This window comes from Rhineura floridana, chromosome 11 (assembly GCF_030035675.1).
Source record: "Rhineura floridana isolate rRhiFlo1 chromosome 11, rRhiFlo1.hap2, whole genome shotgun sequence".
NCBI lineage: Eukaryota > Metazoa > Chordata > Lepidosauria > Squamata > Rhineuridae > Rhineura > Rhineura floridana.
Window position 1 is genome coordinate 26,609,059 of NC_084490.1, and position 27,431 is coordinate 26,636,489.

At 40.0% G+C, this 27,431-nt stretch overlaps 1 protein-coding gene and 1 pseudogene across 1 annotated transcript; both read left to right on the forward strand.

The window, feature by feature from the left end:
* The first annotated feature begins 1,845 nt into the window (after positions 1–1,845).
* LOC133367617 (vomeronasal type-2 receptor 26-like) lies at positions 1,846–11,703 on the forward strand (annotated as a pseudogene).
* A 5,691-nt stretch (positions 11,704–17,394) lies between these two features.
* LOC133367618 (vomeronasal type-2 receptor 26-like) lies at positions 17,395–27,254 on the forward strand. Its single transcript, XM_061591714.1, has 6 exons — positions 17,395–17,554; positions 18,914–19,224; positions 19,304–20,161; positions 23,527–23,754; positions 24,126–24,252; positions 26,353–27,254. The coding sequence occupies exons 1-6, from the start codon at positions 17,395–17,397 to the stop codon at positions 27,252–27,254; spliced, it is 2,586 nt and encodes an 861-aa protein (XP_061447698.1).
* The last annotated feature ends 177 nt before the right edge of the window (positions 27,255–27,431 follow it).

Sequence of the window (27,431 nt, forward strand, 5' to 3'; positions counted from 1 at the left end):
CCCCATGGTTTTTCGTTTTTGTAAACTTGTTTCTGTATTCTGCTCTAAACAATGCCAATTGGGCAAGAACACAATGAGATCCATAGATACCTCCACTTCCCACATGTCTGTCTTTGGGGGCATTTTGGTTTAAATGTAATTTATGTTTCTTAAATTTGTAAAATAAATCTTTTAACACTTTAATCTTCTTGGTTTTGTATATTTTTATTTCCATACATTTATATCCTGCCTTTCCTTCCAAAGAGATACCAAGCACTTAACAAATATATAATTATAACAACACACAATATAATAATTACAAAAACCAAAAAAAACCACTTAAAATATGAGTAATATAACAGTGCTTGGTTTGGTTTTCCAGCCAAAATAACAAAGCCCACAAAACACACCTAAACTGAATTTATCTCAGTTCAACAGCCCTCTCATACACTCTTCCAACTCCAGTGTTGAATTGCATGTAGAGGGCTCATGCTGCATCATGTCACCCTGTCCATAAGACTGCTTTTTAAAGATTTTGGGGTGACTGGAAGAGGCAGTGGAGGGCACAACTTTTTTTGGCAGAGAAGCAAAATGACAGCACTTGGGTATAAAGTTCAGTTAGTTGCTATATGCTAAAGAACTGCAAAGGAGGAGGATGGCAACAAACCCCAAACTAGTTGTCTTTGCATATTGTTGGCTGAGGTGCCACCTGTCATTTTCCAACCTATCCTCAGCCCTACCAATCCCCAGTGGACATTTCCTACCACAGCCTAATGACCTATGACCCTTGGAAATTCCTATTCTCATCACCTCTGGTATGGTGTCATTCCTATTCAACCATTCCATGGCAAATGAGGAACACTGCCCAGCTGCTAGTTGCAATTCAACCATCTCTTGTAACAGAAGCAGCAAAGCTTTTGTGGTTAAGGAAAGGAGTGATGAGAACCCTCTGACCTCTTAATTGTACCCCATCCTCACCTAAATTTAACAGATTTTGCCAATATAATCCTAATGTTCCTCAAATTGTTCTTCCTTCCATGGGAGAAATATTGCTCCACAAAATACTTAAAACTTTAAAAGTGATTAGATGCCAGTGAAACTAGGACCAAATAATTCCAGTATCCAATCAATATTCTAGCAGCTCTGTTTACTACTAGATGACATTTTTATGGTAGCCACATGGAGTGTTTTTGCAGAAGTAGTTAATGAAACTAAGGTGTGTGCCACTGTAGCTATATTTGTTATCTGTTATGTGAAATTGATTGGTGAACCTGTGTAAGGAACACTTTTTTTCCCTTTCAGCAATTTGTTCATGTTATCATTATATCCCTTCATTGACTGACAGGATGCTTCTGTAACAAGATATACTTCTCATTATGAGGAAAGTAATGTACCAGCAGTTACTGGAAGTTGACCACTTAGTCTCCTTTATGATGGTGCTGGTTGGACACGATCTACTGAAAGGTTGTTCTCCTGTGCAAGACTCAGAATGTATGGAGCTTTTACAAAACAATTTCAGAGTGGTTTGTGCCCTTACTAGAGCTAGGGGAGAAATTTGATTCAGTTTTCATTTAAAGATAAACCTAACAAATGTGTAATGTATCAAATATGAGATGAAATACAACCTTCTTTTACAATTCTTCTCTGAATCTTTGCATTGTCGTTCCCCAGCCAAGTAAAGTGTACAAAAGTTCATAAATTAAAGTGTCAATATAAAAGCATATTTTAGTGAACATAATGTAGAAAAATGTGTTATATCAGGGAAAACTGCTTTGTAAGAATGTTATATTAGGCAAAATTGCATGCAAACATGTATATACTGGAAGAATTGCACTAAAGCTGAGGAAAATGCAAACTTATCTAGCAATGTGGAGAAATGAAGATTGGAAAAATGAGACCGTGAGGGAAAAACCATTCACAGATTTGCCCATCTTTATCTTTTAGTGAGTCTTTGATGCACAATTCATTCCCACTGAAGATTTCATTTTCTCTCTCATCTTTTGCATCAGTTCTCTGTTCCACTTACTGTACATCTGCCCTTATAATTTATAAAAATATTTCATTTCATATTATTATATTGTGGTATACTGTCATGTTTTATTCTTATAGATTTAATGCCTGTAATGACCCCAGACTGAATGTGAGTCTCTTCACAGAAAACAAGTAGAAACTCTGGTCTGATGTGCAAAGCACATGATACTTGGAAGATAAAATTGTGTGAGAGGGGGACAGGCAACAGCCTGAAGCTTGCATGGTTAGATCTTGCCAACAAGGTGCAGGTTAGGCACCAATGCTCTAGATCTTCTCCTTCCCCATAATGTAGCATGCAATGGTTTGTTAATCAGAGCATTTCATCCAAATTTCCTTTTTTTCCAAAGCAAGCTGCTAATCAGTTATGTCCTGCACTAACTCTACTCTATTTTTGCCCATGTTTTTAAGTGATTAAAGTTTCATCTGAGTCATGAAAGCAGGCAAATATGAAAATATGAAAGAAAGAAAGGTTCTTTTTTTCTTCTTCATTAAATACCTAATAACTCTCATTACAGTTCTGTGCCAAAGAACTATCAGCATATAATCACACTTGTGTTTGCTGTGAAAGAAATAAATGAGAATTACCAAATCCTACCAAATATCTCATTGGGTTTCTACATCCTCAACTGCTACTATGTTGCAAGGATGACCTATAAGGCTACCCTGAGCCTGATTTCCACACCACATAGGTTTATTCCCAACTTCAAGTGTGATACTCAGAGCAATCTGATAGCTGTCATTGCAGCACTTGCCTCTGAAATCTCTGCCAATGTGGCTAGTATTTCTGCCACTTACAAGATTCCTCAGGTAAGATGTACAGTTAGTATTGAGAAATACCTATTTTACCACATCCCTGCAGTCCACCTAATAAACTTTTGTATATTTCCTTTCAGCTCACATATGGATCATTTTCTCCAGTGCAAGGTGACAAAACTCTGTTTTCATCCTTGTATCAGATGGTCCCAAATGAATCCCACCAGTACAGAGGGGTTGTCAGATTATTTCACCATTTCAAATGGACATGGATTGGGCTCTTTGCTGTGGATGATGACAACGGGGACAGATTTTTGCAATCGGTGACACCAATGCTTGATCAGAATGGCATCTGTTATGCCTTCATACTAAGAACAGCAAAGTGTACATTTATGGAAGAATTTATGGACATAATATTTAGGCAACTGAAAAAATATTCACTTCTCGAGGACACAAAAGTCAGTACATGTTTTGTATATGGAGAAGATCCATCAATGCCAGTTATGAGAACAATGCTATTTTTTGCAGGATTGTCTGGATTGCCACCTGTGGGTAAAGTGTGGATTGTTACATCCCAATGGGATTTCTGTGCCGTATCAATTCAAAGACTTTGGGATATAGAAAGCTTCCATGGTACCCTGTCCTTCACGGTTCATTCAAAGCAGCCACCTGGATTCCAAGCATTTGTTAAAAGTATAAAACCTTCCTGGGCAAAAAGAGATGGTTTCATTCAGAATTTCTGGGAGCAGGCATTTAGCTGTTGGTTAAAAATTTCCAGTGAGAATGTGGGAAGCAAAACAGCCTGCACTGGTGGAGAGAAGCTGGAGATTCTTCGCAGCCCTGTTTTTGAAATGAGCATGACTGGACACAGCTACAACATCTACAATGCTGTTTATGCTGTTGCACATGCTTTGCATGCCATATGTGAATCCAAATCCAAGAGTAGAAGATTAGTAGAAGGGGGAACTATGGCATTTTGTAATGTGCAGCCATGGCAGGTAATTACACCAGAAAGACAAAAGTGTGTGTTTTTATTATTTTTTTTACAAAGTGATTAATACACAATGGTGAAATGCAGCAACAGGGAAAAAATCATACTGACTACAAAAAAAGGAGAGCAGTAAAGAAAAAGAAAGATCATAATAAAGAAGAATAAAGAAGTAAGAGAGATACAACATAGAATGAGAAATTGGTTGAAATGAAAAATAAGCACTGGTCCTGGTAAAAGCTGTATCACTAATATTTTCCAATTATGCCATAAAGCATACTTAAGTATATCCTTAAACTTTTCTTCAATAGCAGGTGATTAGAACAACATCTAAACAAGTATTTGAACATGCTTATTTTCTTCTACCTATTGATCAGAACTTGGAAGTAATTCGTTACAAGTAACAAATTCCTTGTAATTCATTACTTTTTGAGGAATGAGTGGGTAATTCCTATACATTTTGATTATAATAGAATTAGGAGTAATTTTAATACTTTTGTGGAGTAATTGTAATGTTTCCAGGATTACCTTTGGGCATTACGTGTGTGGGGGGGGGAAGCAGGGGAAGTCTTCTGCTCCTCTGATTTGTGGATGAAAATCACGTGCCTTGAACTGGGCTTCTGTGTAGTGTCGCTCTTCCATTGTTCTATGTGGGTGTTTAGGAGGCGACAAGGGAGGAGGTGGAGAGTGAGATGGGGGTGGAGTGGAGAAAACAATTGTTTTAAAAAATGGACTCTGGTGAAGAAGAATGAAGTCGAGGGAGAAAGGAGCCAGAGGGCAAGAACATGGATAAAGGAGGAGGCAGCAGCAGAATGGAGATAAAGGACTGTGGAGATGAAAGATGACAACATGTGTGTGTATGTGTTTGTGTGTGTGTGTGTGTGTGAATACTGTGTTTGCTCTTGGCATACAAAGTGGCCTCCACCACCCTCTCTGACTACTGTGCTGCATTTGCAGTATTTAAACTTTTTTGCATCTCAGGGGAAAATGTTTGCTTTGGTGAGTGTCCCTTAGTTGGTGGCAGGGCAGGGTCTGGGAGGTGGTTAAGTGAGAGAGATTATGCTTGCTGGCTGAGTAGGAGGGGTTGCACTTGGTTTGACATGCTGAGATCTGAGCTGGGGTCTCTGCCTTTCTCCTCACCTCCCTTATCATCGGAGAGATGACCATTGCTATCTTATGGATAAAAAGAACTATTCTACTACTTCTGTATGTCTGTGTTTATTTTTAATGTTGTTTTAGGCTACTTAGATGTGCAGCAACCAAGGCCAGCACCTTGAAGGCGTTTCTTTTTTTTTAAAGTAACTGAAATGTAATTGTAGTGATTGCTTTTGAGAAAAAGTAATCAGTTACTTTCAGATCAACTGTAATTGTAACTGTAATTTATTACTTTTTAAAAGTAATCTTCCAAGCTCTGCTCTTGATCCACATTCTTTTTGTGTTATGCCCTTTATAAATTGTAGGCCTGAAGTCAAGGACCACACACTCTGTCTGCTGTATTTGGCTGACAAGCAGGATCGTCCCGTCTAAATAAATAATAGTACAAGCAGACCCATCAATATTGGGATAGGGCTGTAAGCCTGCACTGTCCTTTCCCCTCCTCTTAGCATTAGGTTATTGTGGAAAGAAGGAGCACCAGACTTTGAAAGGCCTTGACGCTGGGAGGTTTTCCCAGTCCCTACAGCTGTCAGTAAGCCATGATTTCATCCTTCTTGGATCTTCTTGGAAAGGGAATTTAACATAAATCAGTGGCTTGCCATTATGGTGTTTGCATAGCTTCCTGACACTGTTGCAGTGAAGTGGCCTTGTCAGCATTTTTGGCTTCAGCCTGTTTAGCCTGGGAACTTGAGAGCCATTCCATCTGCTGTCTGGATAGACCTAACACCATAATTTTGGAAACCAAGACATTGGTGCAGCCATTTTCCTTCAGGACCTTGTCCCTCACTGTTACTGCTGCAATCGTGGCTTGAGGACTTCCTCTTGTAGTGCATTTCTTTCCACTAGATTTAGGGCTGAGCCCTAAGAAGGTAACATGTCTCTAATGGGAAAGAGAAGGTATACAACATGCCTTCTTGCAAGTGTGGGAACACACACACCCAGGGCTTGTCTTCTAATGAGAAAGAGGGTCTTCATATGACAGCCATACTAGCCAGACTTGCTGATCTGGAAAATACCATTTTAACCCTGCTGCTAAGAAGCAGAGTGAAGGAGGGAAGTTTTAGATACAGTCTGTATCTAAAAATGCCTGACATGATGCTTTGGCGGTGTTAGAAGCAAGTTCATTTAAACGCCTTCTGGCCATGCTGGCCACTAAGGGAAGGTTAGTCCCCTGAGCCCAGAGCTCAACCTGTGGAGGATATAATGGCACAGCCAGTTCCTTTTGAGTCTCCCACTTCTGTTCAGCACTGGGGGGAGGGTGGAAATGCCATGGAGCACGCATGGGACTTTTGGGTTTGGAGATTAGAACTAGCTCCCCTGACATCTGAAAGGATTTGGGATTAGCAACAACCATCTCTATTGGCAGCCTATAACCACTATCTCATTCGAGGAGGCATTGGCTCCTTAGGATTATCGGAGAAAGAGAAAAAAAGGGGGGAACCCCAAGATGCTGAGAAATGTAGCTGGTAAAAGTATTCCAAATCCGTTTATTACAAGGAAATGAGCCCAACGTGTTTCGGCCACGTCAAGTTGGCCTTTGTCAGGGGCTAAAAGTTAAAACACACAAATATGTATTCAATGATGCCTTCTTATAAATTTTCATCATACAATTCAATAGCCATGGTATGGGGAAATTATAACAACCACAATACTCACATACCGATTACAAGGTATAGCTTTGAAGTTATCTTATAGTTGAATGCTCCAGTTAGTCTTCTTAGCAGTTCTTTGTAATGAGAAATTACCCATGTAACAATTTTGACCGCAAGCATAACTTTATGCCTGCCAAGTTAAACATTAATCCCAACACAGATAAGATTTCCCTGCAGATTTATTTATTTATTTCATTTATATCGCACCCTTCCACCCAGTAGGAGCACAGGGTGGCAAACAAAAGCACTAAAATACTTTAAAACATAATAAAAACAGACTTGCCATCCTTTTTTATATGCTGTCTTCCACCTGCACTCCCCAAGATACTTTAAATACTGTTACATTCCATTTGGAGTGGGGGTATCAGAAATTGGGAGTGCAATCCTATGCATGTCGAACCAGATGTCACTCCGAAGGAGTTGAATCAGATATAATTCTAAGTAAATATGCTGAATTGGTGAAATAAGTCAGAGAGACAAAGCTGATGTTTCAACCATATCACCAAACCATTCTCCTCGAATTGCTGACACCATTTCACAATTCTTTGGTTGAATCTCAGTTTCCTCTCAGCCCTACATTGCGGTCGCTCACCATGGCTGTGGTTATACAGTACAAATTATTGATAAATGTTTGGAGTTTGTGGATGTATTGATTCATACTTCACTCATTACTGTCCATTTGGAGGAAGACAGTAGCTACCATCAGTAGATTGCATCAAATACAATCTTGACAAGAACTACCCAGATCTGGGAACCCAGAACTTTCTAAGGATGGCTGCAGAGTGTTCATTATTTTTATTTGTGTTTTGTCTCATTTTATCTTGAGTCTTGCTTGAGTCACTATTTCTTCCCAGCTTTACACTGTGGTCCCACAAAATGGTTGTGGTTATATAGTACCAATTAAAAACAAATATTTGACCTTTGAGGGTGTGTTGAAAGTTACTGTTCACATCAGGTACTAATCTTGAACAAGAACAATCCACAGTTGGGAACCCAGAGGTTTCTAAGGGTGACTGCAGAGCTTTCAATGCTTCATTCATATTATGTTTCATTTTCTCTTTCACTCAAGCTCCATCACTTTATAAAGAACATCATGTTCAACAACAGTGTCGGAGAGAGTGTACATTTTGATAAAAATGGAGAACTAATTGCACACTTTGATGTTACAAACTGGGTCACTTTCCCCAATGGCTCTTTTATGAGAGTTAAAGTCGGAAGACTGGATCCTCTGGGCAAAGAGTTAACTATTCATGATGACCAAATAGTGTGGCATAGAAGCTTTAACCAGGTGAAATGATGCTATAGATGTTTGAATACATGAAGTAATTTGAAATAGTGACCTTTTTGTGAGTTCAGGTTTCTTTCTGCCTTTAAGTGCTGAATTGTTTTAAGAAGCATTTAATTTGCAAACCACATTTTTTTATTTCTTGGTAAGAAAAAAATGTCGTCTAGTTTCACTTGAAAAATGTCACATTTCCTGGGGACATCTCAGTAAATGACCTCATAAACACATCTAACCCCCACACACACACACCATCTCTGCAACAATTCAGTATATTGCATTCTTTTTGTATGATCAAATCTGATGAGCTATTTCAGGAACTGGTTTTCGAAAACAAAGTGTTTTGGGGCCTCTTTATGAATCATCTTTGTCATCTAACAAAATATTTATGAGTGTTGGTCATGAGGACAAATAAAGAAAAGTGCTTTTGATCTCCCTTTATGCATCTGGACAGGTTCTTCCCCTTTCTGTGTGCAATGACAACTGCCATCCTGGCTACAGCAGGAAAAAGAAAGAGGGAGAGAAATTTTGCTGCTATGATTGTGCCCCATGTCCAGAAGGGATGATCGCCAATCAGAAGGGTAGGAGAAATAACACATACTAAGCTGACCAAGGGTGGGAAGGAGAATCTGGTCTTTTTGAGCACCTGGCACATGGAGTTGGTTGGATGTGCAGAATGAGCCAAGTGAAGCTTTTCACAGCATTGGGAGACAGTAGCCATTGCCTACCAATTTCTGCAGAACAAACTCCAGGTAGCAGCATAACTAAATAGGACAATGTATTTCCTATTATACATTCCTTTCCTACACTGAACTGAAAGCTACCATCTTCTTGGCCACTGTGGAGCTATCACAAATGTAACTGCTTTCTCTTCCCCAATTTTTCTCATATGGCAATATGTGGTGGGTAGAAAAATGTGTTATTGTTGGGTTGTAGTCAACCAAGTTCTATTTAGATTAGACCTATTGAAATTAATGGACTTGGTTGTGTCTATTAACTTCATTGTGCCTGCATTCAACAGGACTAGCATTGAATACCTCCAGTTGTGCTTAATGCATTTAAGGCATATATTTTCTATCATAGGCAGAAGCCTTAGGTACCTTACCTACAGTAAATAATGCATAGAACTAAGCTCTATTGAAGTGCACATTGCAGGAGTTCTGCAGGGCAGTGAACGGAAACTGAGATCAAAAGACAGAGTGACTGTGCTATCTTGATGGTGAATGCTAAATCCTCATGAAACTTGAATAGGGCAAGCTCATATTTTACAATCACAACAATAGGAACTACAGTAGCTGCAGTAGTTCAGTTGATGGACTGTGTGTTGACGCTTTAAAGCATTTCACTAGACCCTGTGTGGAATGTGTGATGGCAAGAGATTGACAGGTGGTTGCCCCTGCCCAGTTGTCAGACTTGGCCCGCAAACCATTGGGGAGGTAAGGATATTGCCCACTGAAGCAATAATTCCTTACCCCTGCTGTAATTTGATGAGGTTTGAAGGGGTTCTTCTTGTAACTCCCCAACTTAATGGAGACATTCTGGAGGTCCAGATAACCACAATCTAACACATTTATTTATTTATTTATTTATTTATTTTGATTTCTATACCGCCCACAGCCAAAAGGCTCTCAGGGCGGTGCACAACATAGAGTAAAATACAATAAAATTACAAAGGTCAGTAAAAAGCATATATATTAAACAGTAAAACAGCCTGGTATAAATTGAAAGCTAAGAATAAATTAAGTTAAAAAATTAACACATACAATCTAACCTGTGGTTTTTGCCTATTCTGCAGCATTTACATAACACAAAACTCAATAGACCCCCTCTTTGTCTTTAAATGTACAACTGCTTACAGCCAAAGAGAGGAAACACTCAATCCTGAATTCCCCACTTCCTTGAACTAGCCTAGAAGCTATGTTCCTCCTAGTAGCTAGCTACCATGTCAGGGGACTGGCATCTTAAAAATGAGACATGAGAACACACTATCTTTTAAAGACAGAGCTGAGGAGTGGGATGGTGGGGATATAATTGCCTTACAATTGTGATGACTTTACTGAAGATTTTATTACTACTTGTGATAAGGTAAGACTCAACAATCTACTTTTTTCTCATGCATTCCTAAGAACTTTTTATTTAGCCAAGTATTTTCTGAATGCTTTTATTGTCTGCTGATTATCTTCTAGTGTTGTGCTGTTATTTTGGATGGATACGTGCCCATCCAGTGCTGCTCAGGCTCATTGTCACCCTGTAGTTTCTACTGGGCCTCAGCCTAGTCCCTGTGCTCTGAGGAGACAGTCACAACACTATGGTGTGATTTCCCTCCTAGGGCTCTGGATTCCATTTGGGTCCCCCACCTGTGTTTGCACAGCCCCTTTTGGAGTTTGATTTGCATGGCTGTACCTATTGGAATATGTGGAAGGGCCAACTAATTTGAGGATACTGTTCTCCACTATAGAAACAGATGGAAACTCAAGAGTTGGCCAACCTAATGATTAGAGATATCAAAAAAATCCCATGCCAGAACAAGCTCACCAAAACCATTATAATATAAGAATGACTCATTCAGTCTTTGAGAATGGATTAGAATGGAAACACCTGTAAATGAGTATTTCTTTTCTTTGGTTCATGAAATTTTAATTCTTTTATTTCTCAATGTGAATAAAAGCTGCCCCTACTGATTTTTACAAATCTTCTACTGGAGCTATTTCTGTTTATAGCAGTATCATTGTCCCCTTATCAGAAGGGCTGACATAATGGCTTGCCAAAGACCACTTAGAGAATTTATGGTTGTATACAGATCTGAACCATTTTACTCACTATGCCTTTCAAATTCAGTTAATACACAAATCAAAGTCTTGAAATATTGAAACAGTTCTTCATTTTCAGACATGGATGCCTGTGTCAAATGTCAAGAAGGTCAGTATCCCAACAAGGACCAAAATCAGTGCATTCCCAAGGTTCTGACCTACCTCTCTTACAAAGAACCTTTAGGAATCATCCTTACCATACTATCTGTTTCCTTCTCTTTGATTGCAACTTTAGTTCTTAGAATCTTTAAGAAGCAGAAGAATACTCCCATAGTCAAAGCCAACAACCAGACCCTTACCTATATCCTCCTTGTCTCCCTCATGTTTTGCTTCCTTTGTTCATTGTTTTTCATTGGACATCCTGGGAAGGTGACCTGCCTCATCTGACAAATGGCTTTTGGTATTGTCTTCTCACTCTCCCTTTCCACGGTGTTGGCAAAAACCATCACAGTGGTTCTAGCATTCATGGCCACCAAACCAGGATCTGGGATGAGGAAATGGGTGGGGAAAAGACTGACAAATTCTCTTGTCCTTTCCGGCTCTTTTATTCAAGTTGGCATTTGTATGGTTTGGCTGATTACTTCTCCCCCATTCCCAGATAAGGACATGAACTCACTGAAAGAGGAAATCATAGTGGAATGCAATGAGGGCTCAGCTTCCATGTTTTATTGTGTCCTGGGCTACATGGGCTTCCTGGCCACTGTCAGTTTCACAGTAGCTTTCTTAGCCAGGAAGTTGCCTGACAGTTTCAATGAAGCCAAATTTATCACTTTCAGCATGTTGGTTTTTTGTAGTGTTTGGTTGACCTTTGTTCCAACATACTTAAGCACCAAAGGAAAATACATGGTGGCTGTGGAGATCTTCTCTATCTTGTCCTCCAGTGCTGGGTTACTTGTTTGCATTTTTTCCCCAAAATGCTACATCATTATTCTGAGGCCTGAGCTGAACACCAAGGAAAATGTAATAAAGAGATTAAAGGTAGAGCATGTCGTCTCCTCTAATAAATGCCAATGCAGGGACACAATGACACCCTTAGACAACTCTAACTTCTAAAGTTCTTTATTTGAAACCATTATGGTTAAAGTGATTTAGAATTGGTTCAAATGTTGTCATGACTGTTGCCTTCATCTGTGAAATAAAGCTCGTGACACTATAATCTTTGCTGAAAAATCTTTCTCAAAAGCCAAAGCATTCTTTGCCATGTAATAGTCATGAAAAGCATCTGAAGGCTGAAATAAAGAGTGAGACCTAAAGGCTGGATTGAGCTATGAGCCACTTTATTCTTTAAACACTAGCACTTGCAGAGAGAAGACTATTAGCATATGAACTGACTATAAACATATTAAGCAAGGCCTGCATCAGATAATGAGGCAACCTCTTCCTGCAGGAAATGTGTTTCACATATAATTATCCTCAGACCACACCCTGACTGGCCATAAAAACTACAGGTGGATAAGTCTCATTGGCCTCAAAACAGTCCCTGTCCTGCTCCTGAGACCCATCGCTCCCAGCAGCAAGCCTGCCCGTCACCCTGAAAGATGCTTAGCTGAATCTCACTGTTCCCCTTCCACCACAGTACTACCCTCATTCTTCAAGAGCAGAATTTTGAGTTCCTACACATAATCACACTCTTTATCAGACCAAGGATCACTAGGATTTCCCCAGAATGTGGCTTTAGGGACTGAATCTTGTCGAACCATAAACACAGCTACAGAAAAGCTTGGTATTGAAACAGAGCCTCCCATTCAAAAAATAAATTACGGGCTCTCCCTTTCCAGGGCTAATATTCATGTCTTTGGGGGGAAACACCTAAACATTATCTGCTTTCTCTCCTATCTCCAGGGTCGCTCTCAGAGAATAGCATTGGGTGATTGTCTTTCAGCCCCCTGGCAGTTGTGATATGGGGTAGCCATCCAGTGGACCTTTTCTGTATTGTTAGTGGTATTTTGACATCAGCTCCAGAAAATGGAGTTTTACACCCTTTGGAGGCCCACTGTGAATTGTTTGCAATACACTTTCAGGGTAAAGTTGCTCACCTCTGTAGCAATCTTGATACCTCATCCACATCTACTGTAATCCCCATGAGGGGTCCAGTGCAATGTCTGCTGCAACTTCTTGGAATTAGTTTCAGTTGATGTGGCCTGATGACGTGGACAAGTTGCTTGCAACAATGCGGCCAGGAACGTGTCCTCTTGACCCTTGCCGTTCTTGATTTATTAAAGCTTACCGAGGGAGTTTGACCAAGTGGATCCAGGGTGTGGTCAACATGTTGTTGTAGGAGGGAGTGGTTACAGCCTCCCTGAAAGAGGCGGTGATCTGACCGCTCCTGAAAAAGCTCACCCTGGACCCATTGGTTTGCGACAACTATCGCCCGGTCACAAATACCCCCCTTTTTAGGGAAGTTGATTGAAACGGTTGTGGCGCAGCAATTGCAAGTACTTTTGGATGAAACAGATTATCTTGACCCATTCCAATCTGGGTTCAGACGTGGTTATGGGACTGAATCAGCCTTGGTCACACTAATGGATGACCTTTATCAGGAGAAGGACAGGGGGAGTGTGACCCTGTTATTCTTATTAGATCTCTCAGTGGCTTTTGATACCATTGACCATGGTATCCTTCTGGGACGACTTGGTGAGATGGGTATTGGAGGAATTGTTTTACAGTGGTTCTGATCCTATCTCCAGGGTCGCTCTCAGAGAATAGCGTTGGGTGATTGTCTTTCAGCCCCCTGGCAGTTGTGATATGGGGTGCCACAGGGTACCATCTTGTCCCCATGCTATTTAACATCTTCATGATGCCCTTGGGAGTGGTCATCTGGAGATTTGGTGCAAGGTGTCAGCAGTATGCTAACAATACCCAGCTCTATTTCTTGTTAACATCTGAATCGGGAGAGGCCGTGCAAGCCCTGGACCGCTGCCTGGACTCAGTGGTGAGCTGGATGAGGGCCAATAAACTGAGTCTGAATCGTAGCAAGACAGAGATGCTGTGGGTTGGTGGTTCCTGAGTTTGGATAATTGGTCAGTTGCCTGCTTTGGATCAGGTCATAATCCCTCTGAAAGAGCGGGTTTGGGGTACTCCTGGATTCATCTTTGTTGCTAGAGGCCCAGGTGACCTCAGTGGCTAGGAGTGCCTTTCCCCAGCTTCGGCTGGTAAGACAGCTGCAGCCGTTTCTGGACTGGGATAGCCTGACCACTGTTGTCCACACACTGGTAACCTCCAGTCTAGATTACTGTAATGCACTCTATGTGGGGCTGCCCTTGAGGTTGGTCTGGAAAGTGCAGCTGGTTCAAAATGTGGCAGCAAGACTGCTCACTGGGGCAGGGTATTGCCAACATGTCACCCCGCTGCTGAAAGAATTGCACTGGCTACCTATTAGCTACCAGGCTAAGTTAAGGGTTCTAGTTTTGGTGTACAAAACCCTACATATCTTTGGACTAGGATACCTGAAAGACTGTCTTACCCCATATAAACTCAGTAGATCATTATGCGCTGCAGGTAAGGGCTTGCTGCAGACATCATCTTATCAGGAGGTCTGTTTTGTAAAACACAGGAGGCAGACTTTTAGTGTAGTGGCACCTACCCTTTGGAATTCCCTCCACTTAAATATTAGACAGGCGCCATCTCTGTTATCTTTTTGGCGCCTGCTGAAGACCTTCCTCTTTCAATAAACCTTTTAAGCAGAGACCTTATTCTAATCTACATCTGTGTTGGAATTGCTTTTTAAGGTTTTTTTAAACCTTTTTTTTAAAGATGTTTTTAAAGATGTTTTGTTTGAATATGTTTTTAGAGATGTTTTTGTTCTATTATATTTTAAAGTCTGTTTTTATGATGTTTTAAAGTGTTTTTAGTGCTTTTGTTTCCCACCCTGGGCTCCTACTGGGAGGAAGGGTGAGATATAAATTTAATATAATAAATAAATAAACAAAACAATTTAAACAGTTAACCAAAACAACGGTGAAAATTTTGTAATTCTAATTCGTAAAGAAGTAAGGTAAGAAAATTCAACCAAGGAAGGTTTTTGTGTGTGTAAATAGTGTTTTGTTGAGATTTCTAGTAAATACAACAACAAACAAGTAAAACAATAATCAAAGTACATTAAACATGTTACTCTACATAAAATAGAAAGAAAGTACATTCAGCAACAGAAGCTTTATATAAAAAATAGAAAGCATATGAGAAAGCAGAATAATAGAATTAAACAGCAGGGTACACATCTCACCAAAAGGAAGTTAATGATGAGGGTGGTCTCCCTTTTGCCCCCTCTTCGATAGTATAACATAAAAAGGGATATCATATTGGAATAGATTTATAGGAGGATGTCTCCCCCCAAGCTTTTTTTTGCTCTTGAATTAATTTTTCATCTAGTGCAAATTGCCAAAGTCTGGTAAACCATTTTTGTATTGATAGACATTCTGCCCCCTTCCAATTTGTGTCTATTTCAAGCCTCGCTGCAAGCAGGAATCTGGATAGGAGAGACATCTGAGTTTTAGAAACAATGGGACCTCTTTTAAGGAAAAGAAGTGTCAAAGCTGGATCCGGGATAATTTTAGCTTTAAGAACTTTACTAGCAATCTGAAAAACATCACTGCAGAATTGTCTGGCTTTATTACAGTCCCACCATAACTGTAGGAAAGAGCCACCCATCGGACATTCCCTCCAGCACAGAGGGGAGAGGAAGGAATTCATATAGTTCAGTTTGACTGGAGTGAGGTGCCACCAATGTATAACTTTCAAAGCATTTTCTTTGATGAGGGCTGAGGTGGCTCTTGAATGTGGGCCTACCCATATATCACTCCATAAAGGCTTCGGGATGACCACTATGTGAGAGTGTCTCCAAGGAACCACCAGTTTGTGAAAGAGTGTTTTAAAATGCTGCAGTTGACATTACAGTGTGACCACTATTCTAGCTCATCTGGTCACTTTATACTTGGGTTTTTCAACCAAAATAACAGCCCACAAAACACACCTTGGATGACAGCAATTGAGCTGATTTAGTTCAATTGCCCCTCTCAGGCACACCCCCAAATCAAGTGCTCAATTGCATGACTCCATGGTGTCACTTTGTCAATACTTTTGCAATTAATCATTGTGGATTGAGGGGTATAACTAAAGAATTGGGGGTGGCTGGAAGGATTGGTGGATACTACAACTTTTTTTTCTGACCATGTAGCAGGTATGACAGCAGCACACAAACATAATGAACAAATCTTAGCAATTATTCTCAACTTCAGTTCAGCTACATAGTGAATGTTAAAGCTATTATTTGATGTGTAAGAATTCTTCATATCAAGGAGGAGGGTGGAGTCAAAACCATAGCTGGTGGATTTGCCTACTATTTACCAAGCCTGTACCAGCCAATTGTCACCCTGTCCTCAACTCTACCAGTCCCAATGGACAAAAGAAAATCATGTTCTGAGGACCAAATATCCCTGGAAACGCCAGTTTCCAGCAACCCTAAGGTAGCATCAGTCTTATTGGCAACTAAGGAATAGTACTGAGTTGCTCACTGGAATTCTGGCATTGCTTGAAGCAGGAGCAGTGAAGCTTTTGCAGTTAAAGTAAACAGTGATGCAGACTTTCTGCCACTCTCCTTAATGGTACCCTTCTCAAGCTAAAATTAATAGATTTTGTCAACACATCCCCCAAAGTTGCTGGATATTTTTTCATAAGAGATATATGGCCGCATAAAATAGTAAGCATCCTAATGTAATCTGATCCTAAGCCATTTAAGACTTAGAAGGTGATCAGAAACTAGTGAAGCTGCTGCAAAGATCAGGTCACATAATTCAATATCTTGCAATATTCAACAGTCTAGCAGCTAGTTTTCCATCAGCTGACTTTCCAAATGCTCTTCCATGGCATGACAATGCTACACAGAATGTGTTGCAGGAGTCTGTTCATGCTGAAACTAAGGTATGTGTCACTGTGGACATATCTGTCTGATGAAATAGAAATTATTTTGACAGAGATATCCTGTGGTCAGAAGTTGCCTACAGCAACTAATTCTTTCCAGGATTTCAGAAGGGGGGGGAGAGAGAGCGCCAAGCTGTTTCATCATGTTATGGCAACACCTCAAAGGCGAACAATGCACTGCAGAGATTATTATCTCCCTAATCATTGTCCAAATTACTGGTTTACTTCCTGAATCCCAATAGATTTCAAGAGCCCACTAGCCAGATCAGCAGTAACAGCTTCTGAAATATGTTATATAACTGCACATGTTCAAAACTGGATCTACAGTTAGGAAGGTGTAGTTCTGATCTTTTCCCCTTTATATTTTAGAGTGTTTCAATACTTGATACTTTCATGATTTTTTTTTAGGGGGCTTAATGATTCTTCCACGATTTAAAACAAAAGGCTCACATGGTGATAATTGATTAATGTCGCCCATAGACCAGCACATGTGTAAATTCTGTACCTCCTCCATTCCTCTATGCTAATTTAACTTTCTACTGCCTAGTTTCTGAGTATAAAAAGCTGCATCTCAGAAAAGAAATAACTCTTTACATTAATGTCTCCCATGCACTTTGGGATGAGTGTTTTGTAATGTTTTTCATATTGACCATTATTCTGCCTCTTCCATTTTTGGCAGAGGTTAAAAAGGGAGGAAATAAGTTATTAAAAAGGGATACTTTTGTGGAGATACCCTAACAGGCTAAGCTTTAAATCTGTGTACCAATAAAGTCATCTGCCATTCAGAAAAGACTGAAATAAAGCTGTTGCTGCCAAATCATTAGAAACATGGGGGTCTCCAACTTGAGGGAAAGTTTTGTCAAGAAGATCATCGTGTCAGTGGTACTGCTGCTTGTAATGCTACCTTATTCAGGATGCAAGATGCATTCTATTAATTGCAGCATATATGATGATCCTATTCCTATACCACACAATTTTTATCAGCCAGGTAACTTCATCATTGGAGAGATCGTTTCTCAGGCATTTGTCTTTCATGACCATCCCTCTTTCATGGAACAGCCCACACAGATTGGTGAACCTATGTAAGGAACACTTTGGGGTTTTTTTCCTTTCTGTAATATTCTGAGTTATAATTATATCCCCTCATGAAGTGACAGGATACTGCAGTAACACTATGTAATTTTCAGTATGAGCAAAGTAGTATACCAGTAGTCGGTGGAGGTTGATAATTATTTTGTCTTCTTTGTGTACTAGTTGGATACAACATGCAGAGAAGTTGTTCTGCTGCACAAGACTCGGTGTAAAGTGCTTTTACAAATCGGTGTTACATTGATTTATACTCTGAGTAGAGCTGGGTGAGATTAGTTTGCAATTAAAGGTAAACTTGTAGTTTATGAAACAGTGAGAATTGAAAAAACCCATCTTTTGCAAGCCACACATTTCTGCATCTTTGCAGTATAGCTCCCCAGCCAAGTAGTGTGTAGAAAAACCATAAACAAGACCAAAATATCAATATAAAAGCATATTTTAATGAAAATAATGTAGACAAATCATTGTATTTGGAGAAACAGTTTTACAAAAAATATATATTATGCAAAATTGCATACAAACATGTATATACTAGAAGAAATTTGCACTAAACTGCTGAGGAAAATGCAAACATCTGAAAATGTGGAGAAATGAATACTGGAAAAATGAAACCTAGAGGGGGAAAAAACCCACAGAGTTGCCCATCTTTATTCCTTAGTGAGTCTTTGATGCACATGTGCTACCCATTAAATATTTTATTCTTCCTCACACTTCTGCTTCAGCTCTTTATTCCATTTAGTTCCATCATTATAATTTATTGAGAATGTTTCACTTCATATTATGTTATACTGTACTGTCATGTTTTATCGTTTTAATCCCAATAAAGTCCCCTGACTGAGTGCATGTCTCTTCACAGAAAACACAGGTAGAAACTTTGGTCTGATGTGGAAAGCACATAATACTTGGTAGATAAACGTGTAGGGGGCAACAGGTAACACCCTGAGGCTTTGCAGGGTTAAATCTTGTCAACAGGATGCAGGTTAGCCACCCATGCTCTAGATCTTTTATTTCTCCATAATGTAGCATGCAATGGTTCCTTAATCAGAGCCTTTTCATACAGGAGGATATATATATTTAGAAATCTTTCAAATTTACTTTTTCCCCCTAAGGTAGCTATTCATACATTATTTTCTGCAGTAAACCTATTCCATTTTTGTACATATGTTTAGTGTTTAAAATTTCACCAAAGTTATGAAAGTATGCAGATGTGGAAGAATGAAAGAAAGAAACGTTCTTTTTTTCTTTCTTCATTAAATAGCTAGTAACTCTCATTACAGTTCTGTGCCAAAGAACTATCAGCATATCCTTGCACCTGTGTTTGCTGTAAAAGAGATCAATGAGAATTCCCAAATCCTTCCAAACATCTCATTGGGTTTCTACATCCTCAACTGCTACTATGTTGCAAGAATGACCTATAAGGCTACCCTGAGCCTGATTTCCACACCACATAGGTTTATTCCCAACTTCAAGTGTGATACCCAGAGCAATTTGATGGCTGTCATTGGAGCACTTGCTTCTGAAATCTCTGCCAATATGGCTAGTATTTTTGCCACGTACAAGATTCCTCAGGTAAGACGTAAGTATTGAGAAATACCTATTTTATAACATTCCTGCAGTCCACAATGAATTTGTATGTATTTCCTTTCAGATCACATATGGATCTTTTTCTCCAGTGCAAGGTGACAAAACTCTGTTTTCATCCTTGTATCAGATGGTCCCAAACGAAGCCCACCAGTACAGAGGGGTTGTCAGATTATTTCACCATTTCAAATGGACATGGATTGGACTCTTTGCTGTGGATGATGACAATGGGGACAGATTTTTGCAATCAGTGATACCAATGCTTGATCAGAATGGCATCTGTTATGCCTTCATACTAAGAACAGCAAAGCGTACATTTATGGAAGAGTTGATGGTGATGGTGTTTAGGCAATTGGAAAAATATTCACTTCTCGAGGACACAAAAGTCAGTACATGTTTCGTATATGGAGAAGATCCATCAATGGCAACTTTGAGAATGTTGTGTTTTTTTGCAGGATTGTCTGGATTGCCACCTGTGGGTAAGGTGTGGATTGTTACATCCCAATGGGATTTCTGTGCCACAACAATTCAAAGGTTTTGGGATATAGAAAGCTTCCATGGTACCCTGTCCTTCACAGTTCATTCAAAGCAGCCACCTGGATTCCAAGCATTTGTTAAAAGTATAAAACCTTCCTGGGCAAAAAGAGATGGTTTCATTCAGAATTTCTGGGAGCAGGCATTCAGCTGTTGGTTAAAAAAATCCAGTGGGGATCTGGGGAGCAAAACAGCCTGCACTGGTGGTGAGAAGCTGGAGATCCTTCGCAGCCCTATTTTTGAAATGAGCATGACTGGACACAGCTACAACATCTACAATGCTGTTTATGCTGTTGCACATGCTTTGCATGCCATATGTGAATCCAAATCCAAAAGTAGAAGATTAGTAGAAGGGGGAAGTATGGCATTTTGTAATGTGCAGCCATGGCAGGTAATTACACCACAAAGGCAAAAGTATATTTTTCGTATCAGACAAATATGACATAAAACATAATTAAGTATGTCCTTAAACGTTTCTTCCACAGACAGTCATCAGAACAACTTGTAACCAAGTAGTTCAACCTAGGTTTGCTTTTTTCCATTGCCCTCCCAATCCAGTTTCCTTTTGTGTTATGTCTTTTATAAATTCTAGGCCTGAAGGCAGGAAATTTCTGCACTGGAGCTGTTTTTGGCTGAACAGCAGGATTTTCCCCTCCTTCTAAATAAATAACAACACAAACCTATCAACATTGTGATAGGGCTGTACCAATTTGACAGTTATTGTTTCTCAGCTTTTTCACCCACCTTGAAATTGAGTGCTGGGTTAAATTAACATTCTGGTGGGAAGAGAATAGGCATATAGGGGACTTTTTTTTCTGATGAAGCACAGCTGCATTACCTTAGCCCAAATGGTATTGAGTGGTGGGGCACATTTGAGGCTAATGAAGAGGGGTGGTAGGACACTCTATGTGTTGGTTGCTGCCACATGCAGTATGGACATATAGGAGGGGAGGAATAGCTGAAGTTATATAACCCTCCACTGCCCTTTCCCCTCCTTTTAGCCTTGTGTTATTGTGGAAAGAAGGAGCACCAGACTTTGAAAGGCCTTGAAGCTGGGAGTTTTTCCCAGTCCCTACAGCTGTCAGTGGACCTTGATTTCATCCTTCCTAATTTTGAGTCATTGTTGGAAATGGACTTTCACATTAATCAGTGGTTTTCCATTGTGGTGTTTGTGTAGCAGTTAGGTGGTCTAGTCAGTATTTTTGGATTCAACCTATTCGGCCTGAGCAACTGAGAGGCTTTCCATCTGCTATCTGGGTAGAAGTAACACCATGATTTTGGAAGCCAAGACATTGGTGCAGCAATGGTACAGGTGACTCTACGGGTGTTGTAGGAACTTTGAGGCTTTTTTAATGCATTATTAAATTTATATTGCACCCTTCTTCCCAAAGGGAGCCCATGCTGGCAAAGAGCCCAGACTTGAAGAGGGAAGGCTTTAAGTCTCTACCTGGCACCCAGTACTTGTTCAATCTCCAGCAGAGTACATAAGGAATTCCATGAATTCAGAGAAGTCATGGGCATCAACAACATTGTGCTACACTGGTGGAGCAACAGATAGAATTTTGTGTGGTTTTAAGGAAATGTGGACTGTCTATCATGACTCTTAAAAGACAAACTGTCTATCATGACTCTTAAAAGGCAAGCTGATAGATCTGGCTTTTTTGGCAGTTTAGGTAGAGTCACCCCTGCTACTGTATATGTTTTGTCATTGGCATGGCTAAATATCAATTCTGGGCTATCATAGCAAAGGCCTTTCAGAGTTTGGCACTTGAGCCTTACCCATTTGGAATGTTTTCATTCCAGATCAAGGCTGAGTCCACAGCTTCTGCCTTGGCACTCCAAGATAAGCATATATGATTGATCAGCGACTGGACATCTGTGCATATTGCCATCACTTTTATGCAGTTATGTTTTTTGAAGGGATATGGAAAGTGTGTGAATACAGCAACGTCTTCCAGGCCAGTTGCTGACTGGTACAAACATGTTCTGAGATGAAGCTGGGGCTCAGCCAATGGATAACTGGGTAGTGCCTCAGCTACTGTGGAATCAAACAGAGGCAACTCCTGACTACCCTATTTCAGACCAGTTTGGTGCAGTAGAAAGTTCATGAGTTGACCATTCACTTGGGAGGGGATGGTGTGGTTTAGTTGAAGGGTAAAATGCTTATTTTAGAGGCCTGTAAAGACATTGAGTTGTTCAGGAACCAATAGCCAGGGGTCACCTTCATGTTGCCATGAACAGTGTGGCATTGTGAAGGGGATCTAATGAGTATCAGGAGGTCCCATAAAAAGTTAATCAGGATCTTGTTTTTCAATATAGGTTTGGGGTTGGATTGATCATACAGACATTAGATACACCAAGGTTGAACTGTACTAGGCACCAGGAGAAGTGCAGTGTCAGATGTTGTTAACAATATGTTTATGACTGTCTTCCATTGGGATCTGGGGGACAGTGGGGGAGGGGGTAAACAGAGGTTTGCCCCTCTCTTGTGGCAATAGGTCCATGGAATTGTGGACAGGTAAGACCATTAAGGTGATCATGAAGACTGACACTCTGGGCTGTGAAATTTATTAACAGGATATGGGTAATCTTTGAGACTAATCTGTTTATTGGCAAGTTATGGGTCGACTTTGGGACTAATTTGTCTCTTGCCTTGAGTGTTGGGACCCTGGGGAGGGGGATGGTAACATGGGGAGCCCTCTCTACTTACCTTTAGAGTTGTGGCTGGGGGAGGGGCATGGAGAATTGCTGCTCCTCTTCAATGGGGTATGATTTCTTCTATGGAAATCACAACTTAGGCCTGCCGAATTAAACATTTTAATCCCCCTCCCCAATTTCCCTGCAAATACAGCTGTGCATTAAATAAAGTAGCCCTAGTTCAACTCAGCCATGTTGTCTTTGACTCCTTATTCTTTCTTTGAGTCACAAAAACCTGCCCTAAGGTGCTTTTTAATTTTGAGAAAATTTTAAATGCCTGACACAATGAAAAACAATAAAACTTCTTTTGCCGCTTACTGGAGTCCACCATCTGTCTACACAGGTATATGCACTTTTAAAGAGCAGGAGGTGCTGTCTTTCAGTAACTATTTTTATAGGACAGATGTGACACAATTAAATACACATCCAAAAAGGGGTATTATTCACAACAAGGATACTTAATAATATAATGCTACAGTGCACCATTCCCTGCAACTCTATTGTTAAATTTGAATATGTACAGTATATATACACACACTGTCTTCCACCACTCCATGCTTTAAATAGTGCAACATGCCATCTGGAGTGTGGGGTGTAAAGGATTGGCAATGTAATCCTGTGTATGTCTAACTAAATGTCACCCCAAAGTGGTGAATCAGACTTAATCCTAAGTAAATATGCTGAATCAGTGAAATAAGTCAGAGAAACAAAGTTGATATGTAACCATTGCACAAAATCGTTTATCATATTACTCACTTAATTTCACAATACTTTGGTTGAATCACAATTCTTTCTCAGCCCTATATTGTGGTCCCTCACCATGGTTGTGGTTATGCAGTACCAATTATTGATAAAAGTTTGAAGGTTGTTGTTGCATTGATTCATACTTCACTCCTACTGTTCATTTGGAGTCAAATAGAGCAACACAATAACTGGCATCAGCAGATCATGTCAGATAGAATCTTGAACAAGAACAGCCCATATTTGGGAACCAAGAAGTTTTAAGGAGAGCTTTCAATGCTTTATTCTTATTGTGGTTAATTTTCTCTTTCACTCAAGCTCCATCACTTTATAAAGAACATAATGTTCAACAACAGTGTCGGAGAGAGTGTACATTTTGATAAAAATGGAGAACTAATTGCAGACTTTGATGTTACAAACTGGGTCACTTTCCCCAATGGCTCTTTTATGAGAGTTAAAGTTGGAAGACTGGCTCCTCTGGCTCCTCTGGGCAAAGAGTTAACTGTTCATGATGACCAAATAGTGTGGCATAGAAGCTTTAACCAGGTGAGATAATGCTGCAGATGCTTGAATAAATGAAATAATTTGAAATAGAAACACTTTTTGTGAGTTCAGGTTTCTTCCTGCCTTTAAGTGCTGAATTGTTTTAAGAAGCATCACATTTCCAAACCACAGTTGCCTTCTTTCTTGATAAAGCAGCTAGGGGAAAAATGATGTTACCTATTTTCATTAAAAAAGTGCCCTGAGTAGATCTCAGTGAACGACCTCAAAAATGCATCTAAAAAAAAAAAGTGATCTCTGCAACAATTCAGTATCTTTCTGAATTAATTTTATCATCTCACAAAATGTTTATAAGTTTTGGTCATGAGAACAAATAAAGAGAAATGATTTTGATCTCCCTTTATGTCTCTGGACAGGTGCTGCCCCTCTCTTTGTGCAATGAATACTGTTACCCTGGCTACAGCAGGAAAAAGAAGGAGGGAGAGAAATTTTGCTGCTATGATTGTGCTCCATGTCCAGAAGGGATGATCTCCAACCAGAAGGGTAGGAGAAATAATATATACTAAGCTGGCCAATGGGCAGGGGATCTGGCCTTCTTAAGCATCTTGTAGTGCTATTTGATGTGCAGAATGAACAAAGTGAAGCATTTTACAGCATGGGGAGACAGTAGTCATTGCCTACCAATTTCTGTGACCAAACTGTACTTAGCAGCATAGCTAAATGGGCATCTGGGCTTCCCATGATAGGTTCTTTTCCTACACTGAACCACCATCTTCTTGACCACTAAGGAGCTACCACAAATGCACCTGCTTCTTCTACCCTAACTTTTTTTAAATATGGCAATGTGTGGTAGGTAGAAAAATCTGGTATTTCTATTTAGAATAGACCCATTGAAAGTAATGAACTCAGCCGTCTATTATTGGGTCTATTTTGAGTAGGACTAGCATTGAATACCACCAGTTGTGCTTAGTGCATTTAAGGCATGTAATCTATGTAAGCCTTAGGCAGCTTACATAGATTGTGCATAGAACTAAACTCTATTGAGGTGCATACTGGAGGAGCCTTAGGGCAGTGGATTGAAAACATGATCAAGAGAGAGAATGACAGTGCTGTCTTAATGGCTAATGCTGAAGTCCCATGAGATTTGAATAGAGCAAGCTCATATTTTAGAAACACAATACCAGGAACGACAGTAGCTACACTGGTTTAGCTGATGGGCTGTGAATTGAAGATTAAAAGCACTGCACAAGGCCCTGTGTGGGATTTTGAAGTCCTGATCATTATCACCTGACACCATTGTGATGTCAGATTATTTGCATGTGGTTGCCTGTGCCAACATGTCAAATATAGCCTGTGAAGAGTTGGGAAGGTATGGATCTTGTCCATTGAACCAATCATTCTCTACCCCTGCTCCAATTTGACAAGGTTTGAGGGGATCTCCTTATAACTCTCCAACTTAATGGAAACATTCTGGATGTCCAGATAATCACAATCTAACACACCATGTAACTTGTGGTTTTTGCCCATTCTGTGGCATTTACACAACACAAAACTCAATAGACCCTCTCTTTGACTTTAATCCCTGAGATGTAAGGACTGGATAACAAAGAGAAAGAATATTTCTTGTTATCTGTGATGGGTCTCTGCATTGTTGATCACTCCTGAGTACTCATTCAATTTCCCAAATCATTGATTAGCACCCATATTATCCAGCTGAAAAACTCTGAAGTGGCTTAACATCTGCCATCAATTTAGGGGAAAAGGAAACCAAGCTTGTTCTAAAAAGATGTATTCCTGCTTAACTTAGCAATATAGTATCTGAACTGATAGTGCCCCAAATTGTTTGCCCTTCTAAGCATGCCTTTTCTGTGAAGCTTCTAAGAAAGAGTCATCCTGCTCACAGTCAAAGAAAGGAAACGCCCAATCCTGAATTTCCCTCTTCCTTGAACTAGCCTGGAATCTATATCCCTCTTAGCAGCTAGAGTGTGTGTCTCTACCATGATGGAGAACTGGCCTCATAAAAACTGGGAGATGGGAGCACACCATCTCTGAAAGACAGAGCTGAGGAGGAGGAGGGAGGGGATATAGGAAATTACCTGCTCTTTTACCTGACAGTTATATCTCTGAAATAAGGCAAGCCTCAACAGTCTTTTTTTTTCAGATGCATGCTTAAGACCTTTTTATTTTTCCAAGTATTTTCTGAATGAATAGTTAAATTATTGCCTGCTGATCATCTTCTAGTATTGTGCTGTTGTTTGGGATATATATGTGATCATCCAATACTGCTCAGGTTATTGTCATCCAGTAGTTTCAGCTGGGCCTCAGCCTGGTCCCTGGGCTCTGAGGAGACAGTCACAACACTATGGATGCACTTCCTTCCCTGGGCTGTAGTTTCCATTCAGATCTGTCTGCATGACCCCTTTTGGAGTTTGATTTGCATGGCCCTTCCTAGTGGAGTATATGGAAGGGCCAGCTAACTCAAGGGATAATGGCTTGCCACCTAAAACATTTATGGTTGTAATCAGATCTGAAACAGTGATTTCCAGGCTTACAATTAACCATTTTACTCACTATGCCGTTAAAATTCAGTTAATACACAGTTCAAAGTTTTGAAATATTGAAACAGTTCTTCTTCATTTTCAGACATGGATACCTGTCTCAAATGTGAACATGATCAGTTTCCCAGCAAGAACCAAAACCAGTGCATTCCTAAGGTGCTGACCTACCTCTCTTACAAAGAACCTTTAGGAATCATCCTTAGCATATTATCTGTTTCCTTGTCTTTGATTGCAACTTTAGTTCTTAGAATCTTTAAGAAGCACAAGAATACTCCCATAGTCAAAGCCAACAACCGGACCCTTACCTATATCCTCCTTGTCTCCCTCATATTTTGCTTCCTTTGTCCATTGTTTTTCATTGGACATCCTGGGAAGGTGACCTGCCTCATCCGACAAATGGCTTTTGGTATTGTCTTCTCACTCTCCCTTTCCACGGTGTTGGCAAAAACCATCACAGTGGTTCTAGCATTCATGGCCACCAAACCAGGATCTGGGATGAGGAAATGGATGGGGAAAAGACTGACAAATTCTCTTGTCCTTTCTGGCTCTTTTATTCAAGTTGGCATTTGTATGGTTTGGCTGATTACTTCTCCCCCGTTCCCAGATAAGGACATGAACTCACTGAAAGAGGAAATCATAGTGGAATGCAATGAGGGCTCAGCTTCCATGTTTTATTGTGTCCTGGGCTACATGGGCTTCCTGGCCACTGTCAGTTTCACAGTAGCTTTCTTAGCCAGGAAGTTGCCTGACAGTTTCAATGAAGCCAAATTTATCACTTTCAGCATGTTGGTTTTTTGTAGTGTTTGGTTGACCTTTGTTCCAACATACTTGAGCACCAAAGGAAAATACGTGGTGGCTGTGGAGATCTTCTCTATCTTGTCCTCCAGTGCTGGGTTACTTGTTTGCATTTTTTCTCCAAAATGCTACATCATTATTCTGAGACCTGAGCTGAACACCAAGGAGCATTTAATAAGGAGACAAAAGTAAATAATGTGTTTGTCTGAGTATTCTGCTCTAATAAATGTCAATTGAGCAGGGACACAATAGTACCCATAGACAACTCTAATTTCTAAAGCTCTTTCTTTGAAACCATTTTAGTTAAAGTGATTTAGAAATGGTTCAAATGTTGTCATGTATATTTCCTTCATCTCTGAAATAAATCTT